Source organism: Rhinolophus sinicus, chromosome 18, assembly GCF_057876585.1.
Source record: "Rhinolophus sinicus isolate RSI-liver-muscle chromosome 18, RSI-T2T, whole genome shotgun sequence".
In the NCBI taxonomy this organism is placed as follows: domain Eukaryota; kingdom Metazoa; phylum Chordata; class Mammalia; order Chiroptera; family Rhinolophidae; genus Rhinolophus; species Rhinolophus sinicus.
Genome location: NC_142518.1, coordinates 14,441,435 through 14,453,935, shown reverse-complemented (window position 1 = coordinate 14,453,935; position 12,501 = coordinate 14,441,435). Strand labels below are relative to the sequence as shown.

The following is a 12,501-nucleotide window of genomic DNA, read 5'->3' as shown; positions in this document are numbered from 1 at the left end:
CTTTCCTGACATTTCCTATTTTTAATTTCTTGGCAAATTGAGAAATAGGTTTGGAGCTGGAGATGTATTTCCTCTGCAGGTCTGTACTTGATTAGTGCAAATTCACTTTAGTAGGTCAAATTGAATGCTGGCCTCGAGCAGGACAGTTAACAAACACGATTGCCTGCTGACCCGGGCAATAGCATAGTGAATGCTCCGTATCAGAGGGTATGTCGTATGTCTGAGGCTGATGGGATGGCCACGGCTTCTTTCCCTGGTGTAGTTTTTATTCTGTTGACATCATAACACCAAGCAGCTTGATTTGAATAAGCAGCCTGGAATACTTATTCCTAATGGCCAACCCAGAGCAGTCATGAACACGACACCCCTTAAGTGGACCTTAAGGATTTTTTTGAATAGTACACTGATTTTAGAGATGATGTTTCCCAAATGAAGTGTTTATCAAATTGCACAGTCCTAAATATTAGAAACAGTAATGCAGAAAAACCATCATTAGGGAGACGGATATACATTCCATTCAATGAGAACCATGTTCTAGGCAGAAAAAGCATTGCTCTGTTGAGAATGGTTTGAAGGACATTGAAACATCAAGTGGCAGGATTTATGGAAAAGTAACCAGAAAGAAATGGGGCCCTTAAAGATAGTGCACGGCCACCTTTAGTGAAGCAGAGCTGACTGAAATAGCATGAACTGCCTGCCCCACAATATTGAACCGTAAAGACTACATGTGTAATACCAAATTTACTAACACACTTCCTAGGGCCGCTCTGCCTCATCACAACTACTCCACAAAGAGAGAGCCCACTGAAAAGGATGGAATGCATCAAATTAACTGCCCACTCGGCTCATTTGGGAACCTGAAGGAAAAACTCACCGGCTTAGGAGTGCATCAATATGGCTACAAATAAATCCAATCAACAAAACAGCAAAAAAAAAAAAAAAAAAAAAAGGGAGTGACACTAGAAGAAAAAAATTTGAAAGCCATCTACCTAGAGACGGTCTGTGGGCTACTGGAGCCTGAAGGAAGGGCGAGCACAGAGCCCGGGCTTTCTTCTCAGGTCCTGGGACCTGCTGTCTGCATTCTAGTCCTCCCTTACACAATGACCAGGAGGAACTGCTGAGTATCTAGCTTAATCGACAAAGACAGCATCAATGACTTCTACCTGTGGGAATGATGGAACGTTTCCTGAACAGAATTCTCTATTTCAGAGGGCTGTACCTAATTTCAACACAACTGAGTTTAAAATTGCAGAGATGAAGTAATTTCCCCAATATGTCTGTAGAATACTGAACAAACCTCATATACTTACTCATAGCAGTTTGTAGTACCCGGATGACATCGAAATGAAGTTTATAACTCATCTTTAGTTAAATTTTAGAAAACAACTTCATAATTTTGATAATCATCACGTTAAAAATGTATTCTCATGCTCGCCAGAACTCCTACAGAGGCCTAACATCCTAACATAGCTCCTAGATATTTCTTCCACAAGACTTTTCCATAATCTCTAATAAATGGGAATGTTAGAAAGGCATGGCAGATAATAGATGGTAGTTACCTTTCCTGCACCAACAGTATACCTTTTATAATGCTGCTCATGGTGTTTATGCTAAAGTATACTTTACATAAAAACTAGTTTAACATGAATTTTATTATCAGCAATTTATATTTTGGTGGTAGGTTATAATTTAATTCCCATTCAATATTGCAATGAAGATCCATACCATATAAGGAAGTCCACTATATTTTCTTGTTAATAATTGCCAAAATGACCCTCATTTTAAATGAGCCAAACTTGACATCGACATGAGGCTCCTGGCCTGCTGGTAACCAGTGAGCTTTAAATCGTTTCCAGTTGTAACGAAGAACTTACACAACTATATCCCATAATCAAAGTCTTGTACACTCACAAAACGGGCTCTTTGCATTCTTTAAAAAGAGAAGTGTAACGCCTTAGTTGGACGAAAGCAGTAACTGTGGTTTCATCCATATTGGCTTAGGTCATGTGTACTAACTGGCCGAGGCTTCATTTTGAATAAAGAGATGCAAATATTTTCACATTATTCCTTCTATAATATTTTTGTATTTAACATTCAGGATTTATAGCCAGACCTAGATTTTTCTTTCTAAGTAAAATTAAGCTGAGTTATAGCCTATCCCTTAAAGTAGCCTAGGTTTCTGAACTGGTGTATCACATTAATTGTAAACAGATGCTTCGTATGGCATGTCGGATTAAGAACTTGAGAACTAGGAAACATATTCTTAATTCCCAAAAGACAGAGTGTACTTAATTGACTTCTCTCTCTTAAGAGTTGATTCACATAAACTGAATTTTGCAACCAATATAAAAACTAAGAAAGTAAATGGATGCTTTTGGAAAATTGGTTCCTAGATATAAATTTGGCTATTTGGAGTTGATAGAAATACTGTGTGAGATTTCTTCTTGGAAAAACTCCTGGATTTTTAGGGAGTGTGTGTGTGTGTGTGTGTGTGTTCACTTACTTTTTCAACCAAGGTTCTGCTAACACCCTGCTTGACTTATAGTTTCTTAACCCAAATTCAGGGGGCAACAACTGCGGACCAAAGGGAGGATGCATGCAAGTGAGAACAAGTGGATAAGAGGAGGAAGAAGAAGAAATGAATACCATTAACCTTAAAAGGCAAATGGGTAATTGGAAAAAAACGTTATTTGCTCTAGTAATGGGTGTCCTGGGATATGAGCTTCATCACTCATCTTTTTTCCCCTAAGTTACTTAAGTTCTGGAAGTAGGACACCAAGGGATACCTGACTTCCTATGGAGCAAGGGTATTATTTGAAGCAAAAAGGGAAACAGAATGCTGTTTTCTCAAAACGAGCAGTCGGAAAGGTTAGGAGAGTGCACAGCTGAGAGCGTCCATGAGCATACTTACTTTTGTCTCCCGAGCTTTCCCCTGCGGCCTCCCCTTCCTCCTCCTCCTCCTCCTCTTCCTCCACTTCTGTGGGCTGCACGTCATCCTGGGGGTCACAGGCACTAACCGGGGCGTTCAGACAGCAGTGGTTGAAGCCGCTATCTCGAGGCAGAGTGAAACTTCGAGGCTTGCCTCCATTTCCATTTAACACTTGCATCCTCTCGCTCTCGGCTAAGGGGTATGGCCCATAGTGATCCTGGAGGTGGCACTTCTGAGTGGGCAGGGTGGACTGCCGCCTGTGCTCTGGGGAGATGGCCGCCGAGTCAGAGAAGACAGAATCCTCCAAGGGCAGAGTCTGAAGATAGTGTAATCCTGAGCTTGTCAGGGGCGTCTCAATTAAATCCTGCCAGGACCGGCGTTGGCTGGCTGTCTTGCGAATGGGCGACACGGCACTGCTCCCAGTCACTTCCTGACGGAATTCCTCATGGGAGGACTGAGACTGAGAGGTCTCTGTGGAGGAGAGCCGGCTGTGCTTTGCTTCCACGTAAGGACTGGCGCAACTCATCTGTGGAAAGGAGCCTCCAGTCAGTCTCCACACACCCAAAGACATCCCAAAGTTAGGCCCCAGCTGACATTTAACAGGACTGAGATGTAGATGTATTGAAATGCAGCTATACCAGGCTCTCGTGAAAAGTCTGACATGCAAAATTTTACAATGAAAGTATAACAAAATGTGGTTATATAAGAAATATTCAGCAACTAAAAAAAAAAAATCCAAGGTTTTAAAATCTCTACTCATTTGAAATCCTGAAGAATTGCTGCCAAATTCATATTTCTAGATTTTATGGCATTAGGGGATGAGAGTGACGAGAGAGGCTTTGGGATGTGAGAACAAAGTGCCCATAATCGGATAGAACCTTCCTCTTCTTCACAGGTGAATTCTGCTCCTATGGGTGCCACGGAAAAGCTTTCTTACGGTCTTGTCAATTCTGTGGCACTTTCTAGAGTTAAACATGCATGAGATTATATCCTGATGGGTACTGGCATTTGCCTGGAGCACAAGCACTCCAGGGTACATAAATACAAAAGAAAAATTAAACATTTTTATTCCCGGAATTTAAAGTTTGGGACTGTATGTTCCCGTATAAAGCACAACCAAAGAGAAAGGACTGGCATCAAGTGAATGCTGCAGAAGACTTGCAGGGACAGCTACTGGCTAGTTGGACAAGCCTCACACTAGCTCTGGGGGCTAACAGAGCAGCAGAAGCTAGATTTGTTCAATGTGATCATCACAAATGGGACTGAGCCTGGCTGAGGTGAAAGTGCATGCTGCCCCTCTGGGTAAAGGAGGAGCAGCTTTCTGGCATCTTCTGTGGGCACTTGACCTTCCCACATGTTACAAACAATGTGAAGAGTTTCCTTCTTGAAATTCACATATTGCTATGATTAAAGAGCTGTTTGTGAAGCTGCAGTTTCCCTTTCTTCCTCTTTTATAAATATTTTAAAGGGATGATTCAGACCTTGATGTTTTAGGGAAAGAGGGAAAATATGATATAAACTGCATCTTGTCACTGACTTCATTATTTCATTTCTCTAGCTCATCCTTGCGTTCTGTTGCACTCGGTAAACCGCAGCATTTATGAAAGAAATGTGCATACAGATCGGAACAATTCTGCATTTTCCTCACATTTCTCCTATTGTACTTAGGCAAGAGACATTGTTATCAAACATTTTTATTAAAAATGTGGCTTCCTTTTTAGTTATTAGCCAAAAATACCCATTCATTTATTTAAAAAATATTTATTAAGAACTTAATAAGTAAGTGCCAGTGCTGAGCTAGTCATGGGGATGTACAGATGAATAGAACAGGGTCCCTGTTCTCAAAAGTTCACAGTCCAGTCCAGTGAGCTGTTTGCAGGCCCAAATATTCCAATTTAATATGGCTAGATTGGGCCTGAGCATCTGCATTTCTAAAATATTCCAGAGGTGAGGTGAACATGATAACCACTACACAACGGAGGATGGATCTTGAGATTATAATGCTAAATGAAATAAGTCAGACAGAAAAAGCAGAGAACCGTATGATTTCACTGATATGTGGTATATAAACTGAAAACAACAAACGAACAAGACAAACAAATGAGAATCAAAAACTCATAGACACAGACAATAGTTTAGGGGTTACCAGAGGGTAAGGGGGGAACGGTGCTCTAGAAGAGGGTAAATGGGGTCTAATATATGGTGATGGAAAGAGAACTAACTCTGGGTGGTGATCACACAATGTGAGGTATAGATAATGTATTACAGAACTGTACACCTGAAATCTATGTAACTTTACTAACAATTGTTGCCCCAATAAACTTTAAAGAAAAAAATTTTAAAAATAAATAAATAAGAAAAAAAATAAAGTAAAATGTTCCAGAGGTGATTCTTATACACAGCCAAGGTTGAGAAGTGGCCTAGAATTATATCAATGTCTTGCATAGCACGTTTCTTATTAAAATCATGTTATATATAGATACTGGGGTGCCACAAAATGTATACACATGACCTGTATTTATCTTCTGTTATCGGTATATAGTGAGTATTACAATTCTAATACAGTTTTTTCCTTTCTTAAAATGTGCATACATTTTTTGGGCACCCTCTGTATAATACTAACTGTATGAGTTGCTTCTAAAAGACATAGGAATGAACTTTATTAGTGTGGAATAGATAAGGTCAATTTATATCTTTTACTAAGAAAAAAAATTTTGTTGTTGTTATTTCCACAAAGGCTACTCTGACACAAATAGTGTTTTCTTAATAAAACTGGTTAGATATTATGCCTGGAATCTGTGGTGACTGTTTCTCCCGATTCTTTGTATACTTAAATTTTTCCCCCTTATTGCTTTTAGACTCCCTATTTTCTATCCCTGTTAGAAACCTGAGGTCTGAGATGCACTTACTACATAATTTTGTTTAACATACAAAGGGATGTTTCAAGTCAAAGAATCTGATGCTATATTAAGTACATTCCTATTGGCAACTTACAGAGGGAGGCCGCGGGTAAGTATCATAGGGGGGCGGAGGGCTGTCCTGCTTGGGTGTTGATGGAGTATCTGCTTCTTCCTTGTCACTCTCACTCCAGTAATCTGAAAATTCACACACATGGATACATCAACATTCTATTAAATGTTTCTAGACATATTTTCAGGAACACACAATACCAGTTAATGAAAGGAAGTTTAAATTCCACTGCTATACCTTGTTCCCCAGCACCTCCTACCCCAGACCCACAAACTTTTATTTTTAGCTGGGTTTTGAGGAGGAAGGAAGAGCACAATCACTTAATTCCAACCTCCATTTAAAGCGGGAAATTATACATAGCCACAATTTTAAGGAGTTAAGAAAAAGACACTGCACAAGCCAAATCAGGTTTAGGGTGTTTGAGATTCCAGACCAAATTATTCTGTAGCTTCAATTAATGAATGATGTCACACGATGCCTTTTACAGGTGTATCATTTTATCCCAAAGATGAACACTCAAAGAAAATCAATACATATATTACTATAGACCTCTACAGTTATAAACAGCTCCCAAAATAACATTCTAAAATGTCTTTCCTGGCTTCAATTCACTGGTTATCTAATAATCACTGTTTCCAGAATCATGCTGACATAAATCTCTATAACACCATACTCCCACCTCTACTTGGAAACACATGGAAAACCCTGATTCTTGCCAAATGAAAAAGGGCAAATCTGCTGATGGGGGTTGCCAGTTCCAAACTTCTAGAACTACTTAAAAGGGTAGAAAATGTAAGCCGCTAGACAAAGTGACTTGGCAGACCTCAGGCAAGAGGGAAGGGGAAAATCTCTGAGAGATACATTAGTTGACTAAACAAAATACAGCACAAAGGCCAATAAACAGAATCTGTTCCACTAATATCTCAATCATTCTGTAACTGCTGGTTAATTCTTTACGTGATTTACAAGGAAAAGCCCAGAAGTATATGAATTTCAGATGATAAAAGAGAAAAGGTATTAAAACAAAAGGTTCCTTATTCTTATGAAAATCTAAACCACAAAAGAAGCCTCAGAAGGCTTCACTAATATTCAGATTTTGGTGAAAAATCATAGCACAGTTTTACAGGAAGCCCTCTCCACCCAGGAATTCCCACATTGTAATATTTGTATATATTTTCTTTGTGCCGCTGATTAATATTAATAAATGCAGCTAACATCTATTGAGAACTTACTATACACTGAATAGAAAGTAGTAGAAGTGGGATTTGAACTAAGAGCTTGCCTTGCTCTAAACCTTGGAGGACTAAGTCACTGGGACTCTTCTATGACACAGCGGGAATATTTAATGTGACATACGTTCATAATCCTTTAAGCACCCCTGCTCCTGCTGCTCTGTAACTCTGGCTTCTGTGTATAGAAATCCTTTAGCAATGGAGATTATTATATTTTTGGCCTCAAAATACAAGGTCTCTGAAACTTCTATTCCTACTGTAATTATTCCCTTTGAGTAGAAGATAAGCAAAGACTAGTTAATCTAAATTTGATGTCTGGTATTTATATTGGATCATGCTGGTGATGGCCAGTATAGTAAGTTTCCCACAAGTACGAACTGATGTAGTTGCCCAGAAATGGACCCAGCAAACACTGGTGGGAAAAGCATGAACTACATACTTGGGCAGATATGTAGGTTCATTTCTTGGCTGTACCATTTACCATCCTTGTGCTCTTATGATGGTTACTTAACCTCTCCGAGAGTCTATTTTGTCATCTGTAAAAGGGGGTCAACAATAACTGCCTTTCACAACTGTGTGTATGTGTGTGTGTGGGTATTAAATAAGATAACATATATTCAAGAGTCTTTGCACCTTGAAAACACTCAATAAATATTAGGACCCCCGGTCTTCTTGGGTGGATTTGTAAGCAGCATTCCAGGACAGTCTGACTCAGATCACATAGGAAATAAATGCTTGGTGATCATCTTCTTACTCATTAGTTTTTTCTTGTATCAAGTTCCATCAATGAAAAGTGAATACTGGAGCTCTGGGGCTTGGGTTGGGGAGTTTTGTAGGAACATAAAATACTACTGGGAAGTCACTGCTAGAGATGAAGCATCCCTCACATCCCATCTCCAAGCAGTGGACTTGCCAAGATCACTCTGCTTTTACTCTTCCCACTCTTCCCAGAAACGGGCATTTGGCTGAGTTTCTCCTTGACCTTTGCACCAATACCTTGGAGTTTCAAGGAGTTAGCACTTCAAGTGGTCATATTATTAGCATACTGACAAGGAAATGATCATCACCATTTTATTAAGATCGCTACAGCTATCATGACAAGTGACAGATTTGGGAGAGTTTCTCTCTACTTCCCCCGCCCTGCTCCCCCTCCCCCAGCTAAATCAGGAAGAACTTTAGTCCACTATTTGATGTAATTCTTGGTTTATTAAAAAGTGCCATCAATCAAATGTTTTCTTGGGTTGCCTAAGAATGAAATACCACTTTGCAAATTAACTTCATTTCTCACACTGAGCTTTATGTCTCTGAGAGAGCAATGCCAGAGAACAAGCTACATAGAAAATTTAGTCAGGCTTTTTTGGGTTTGTGTGGAAAATTACAGGCACACTATTGCTTAGAGGCTGAAAGTAGTCTGATCTTCATTCTAAGAGCAAATTAATTTATTTTTCTTAGCTATCTATTTAGCACAAAATAAATGGATGTTTTTAATGTCTCTTGCAGTGCTACTCAATTTTATAAGTAACTAATCATGAATCAACAGTGCCATTAGCAGAACAGGAAAATTTCCACTTTTTTTTTCTATTAGTTTCAGGTGTACAAAACAACATAATGATTAGATATTTATATACCTCACAAAGTGATAACCCCAATAAGTCTATTATCCTTCTGACACTGTACATAGTTATTACAATATTATTGACTATATTCCCTATGCTGTACTTTATATCCCCATGACTATTTTTTTAATTATAGTTGACCCACTTTACTTCTCATGTTGATACAAAAGGATAATTTGAAAAATTGACTTTTTCATCTAGAACCGTCAAAGAAATACAAGATATTTCATTCATTTTTATGTGATTAAAGCTCTACAAAGACCTTACATGTGATTGCAAATAATGTGTTATGAATGTCTCACTTGAAGCTGGAAAAATCTGGAAGAATGATTCGCAGACAATTAGCCAAATTGTGACCTTGGAAGAATTTAGTGTAATCCTGTTTCCTCTAAGTACAACAACAAAGAATGAAAGAGACCCTCATATCCTTTACACTTTTATAGTTACAGACAGTAATTCACTAAACTTTTATTTAAGTCAATGAGTCACTTCTAAGCTGCACTGAGTATTTAAATAGAAACGGTATTTGGCAGTTATTCCTTTGCATCTTTGTGAAATATTCCCAATTCTCAAACAGCTATATTTTGTATGAAGTTTAACTCCAGTCCTGAGAGTGGTACTCAGGAGATGCCAAATAACTCTATAAAAGTGTGGAGTAGGCACACACATCTAGTGGTTTTCTATATAGAATACTGTGAGACCGACTCATGCAGAAGGTAGGAAATCTGTTTCTGACCTATGTTAGAGTGCCTGAGGAATGCACACTCTGTGGAAGTCCAAATTATTACAGAGATTCTGGTTGCAAGAGAGACCTGAATTGTAACTATTAGCTCCTGCCTCTGATCGTCTACCACACTCCAGTAGGCACTGAAATATATACTCACATGACAGACCAGGGCAGCATGAATCCATGGAATGAATACTTTTTGGAGCCTGCACGTGTAATATAACTTAGCAGTTCTTTCATCCATAATGAAATTTGGGTATATAATATCAAGTACAAAGGAAATTCAGTAAAATCAAGACCACGCTCAGCTTCAAAGTAATGCCAAGTGCTAAAGTACAAAAGTTAAGCCTAAAAATCCAAGCTTCCTTATTCAGGCATATGGATTTTTTTCATAGGTTCATGTTCCTAGCAGGACATTGCCTACGCGTTTAATTCTTGCATCTAAAAAAGATCAGAAATAAATCTACATGCACCTTTAAAGAACAGTTCTTTACCTTTTAAAGAAATTTGAAAAGGAAGGCTTGTATTTATTTTTTTTTAGCACTCTCACCACAACTTTAGGCCTATAAATTAAGTTGAAGCATGAAGGTCAGGAATAAATTTTTAACAGTGAAGAAATGTGGCTCAATAACTGGCCTGACACTCATAGCCTTTGCTGGGGTTTGCCTGTGCACACTGATTTCAGGAAGATGGCTTCCACATTATTTGTGGAAGTATCCACGCTGCTTCTACTCCAGGAATGTTTTATTTTGTTACTTCCTTGACTCCACATCTTTCTCCTCCCGCAAAGAGTCAGTTCAGATAATAGAGCCAACATAAAGCTTTCCCCCACCCCCCATGTGGAAGGAATCTCTCCAGTCTCAAAGCCATGACATTTGATTTGTACTTTCTTACATTTCACTTTCTAGATTGTTCTAAGAGTGTCTTTTTTACTAGAATTCAATGCAATTTTAGGCAGGACGGGTGCCTATTTCACCTTGACATAGAGTGCTAGTTGAAGGCCTTAGACTACACTTAATATTGAGTAAAATATTTTCTCTCCCTTTCCACTGCTGACTTTATATCAGGCTCACTGATCACTTTCTCCACCAAGTATTTCTTCATTAATCCTCTCTGCTTCACAGACTTTTAAAAAAAATTTGTACTCACTTAGCAAATTTTCTTTAATCAGCTGAACATTATGCAAAAAATTAGTACTGATTTACTTTATGTTGCTCTTCAATTTTTCTTAACCAATGTCAAGTGTGTATTTTTGAGATCCTCAAGATAATAGATTTCCATTGGCAGTAACCATGTTTTGCTATTTCTTTGAAATCTCCCTGCCTTATCTCTTCACCCTGCACCGCTCCACTCACCCCTAATCCGTCAGCCCATGGCTCTAAACCAGGGGTTGGTAAACTCTGGCCTGCAGGCCAATGAGGTGCTCTGCCTGTTTCTTTAAGGCCTGTGAATCATGAACGGTTTTTACATTTTTGAGTGGTCAAAAAAAAAGCAAAAGAAGAATATTTTTCAAAATGTGAAAAGTGATATGAAATTCAATCCCAGTGTCCATAAATAAAGCTTGATTGGAGCATAGTCACACCCCTTCATGTGTCTACAGCTGCTTTTGTGCTGTAACAGCAGAGCTGAGTAGTTGCAACAGAAACCTTATGACCTAAAAGCCTGTAATATTTACTATTTGGCTCCTTACAGAAAGTTTGCTGACCCCTGCCCTACACATTTGCTGGCAGGGTAGTTTTAGGATCTGGTTATCTTCTTTAGATCTCACTAACCTTTAGTTTTCAGATGTTTTTCAAAGTTTTGTCAGTCATTTGTACTCTGAGAGGAAACAGAAGGTTTTTAAAATTTCCGTATCAATAAACAGGCTATGCCCACTGGATACACGACTAGAACTATGTTTGCATGTGTATCAATCTGTGGAATTCTGTTGACTGTAGGATGTCTCAAAAATTCTCAAAAAACTATTTATGCTTCCAAGCAATATAGAGCAAACACTCTTTGGGAAATGTGACACCACTTCAGAACGGTGACAACAGCTTTTGTTAAGATTTTAATTCTGCATCATAACATTGTTTTATAAATCTGAGGTCACTACCAAGGCAAGTTCCATAAGATCACAGAGTTACACAGTAACAGAAGTGAAGAACATAACCAAATGAGATAATTTATGGAAGAAGGGATCCTTCATCTGAACTCTTTACATAAAAGGTCACTTAAATGTCTATCAGTCTACTAAACAGAAACAACTCACCACCAGGACCTAGATGTGAGTCAATATAAAGAACCAATTACAGATTTTTTAATTTTTAAGAATTTTTTCCTTCTGTAGTAAATAGACTCAGGGAGACGGCAACAAACAGAAGAGAACTTCACATTAGCCACTTGAAAATTTTGAGAGTTTATTTCTTATCTGATTAATTTATTAAACCTCACCTATAAGATGCTATGGTTTGGATTCAAAGTGCCCAGAAGAGAAATAACCACAAAGTAACATATGTATTTTCTCTAAGTGATAGCAGTGAATCACAGTAGAGGATAACAGCAAGAAAAAACCAACTATAACACAGCTGTAAAAAAAAGTATTCCTTTACCTTGTTCTTGCTTAATCCTCTCTCTTTCTGCATATCCTGCAGTCAGGATATTAATTCTGTTAAGCCATCTGAAAAAACAAATATTAGATTCAATAACTTTGCAATTTAATTTCTCATACTTAACTTCTTAAACACATTTTAAGACGTCTGATAATACATGGAATAATCCTACATAAAATATGTATTCTTTGTTACTCTTGACACAGAGTTTTCAACGAGCTATAATTTGCTGTGGTACAAATTGTTCCCACACCAAAGATGCTATTTTAAAAGTCTTGGGCAAACCCGTTAATATCTGTAACATAAAGGGTTATGAAATGATTAAAGCCCTATTAGCTCCGTTGCTCCAATGTAGAAGCACTCAAACTATTTCTGCTGTTCCGATTCTTCAGAACAGATGCTCCTTTAGAGATATTTAAACAATATCAGATATGAT

The 12,501-nt window shown here is 38.2% G+C and overlaps 1 protein-coding gene across 6 annotated transcripts in view; it reads right to left on the bottom strand.

Moving 5' to 3' along the window:
* CNKSR2 (connector enhancer of kinase suppressor of Ras 2) overlaps nt 1-12,501 on the bottom strand; it is a 287,389-nt gene that overhangs the window by 40,160 nt on the left and 234,728 nt on the right. For all 6 annotated transcript variants that reach the window (XM_019755412.3, XM_019755413.3, XM_019755415.3 and 3 more), the window contains 3 exons: nt 12,066-12,133; nt 5,924-6,024; nt 2,912-3,455 (listed from right to left, as the gene is read on the bottom strand). In XM_019755412.3, coding sequence (XP_019610971.1) covers nt 2,912-3,455; nt 5,924-6,024; nt 12,066-12,133 — 713 coding nt within the window. The remainder of the gene's footprint in view (nt 1-2,911; nt 3,456-5,923; nt 6,025-12,065; nt 12,134-12,501) is intronic.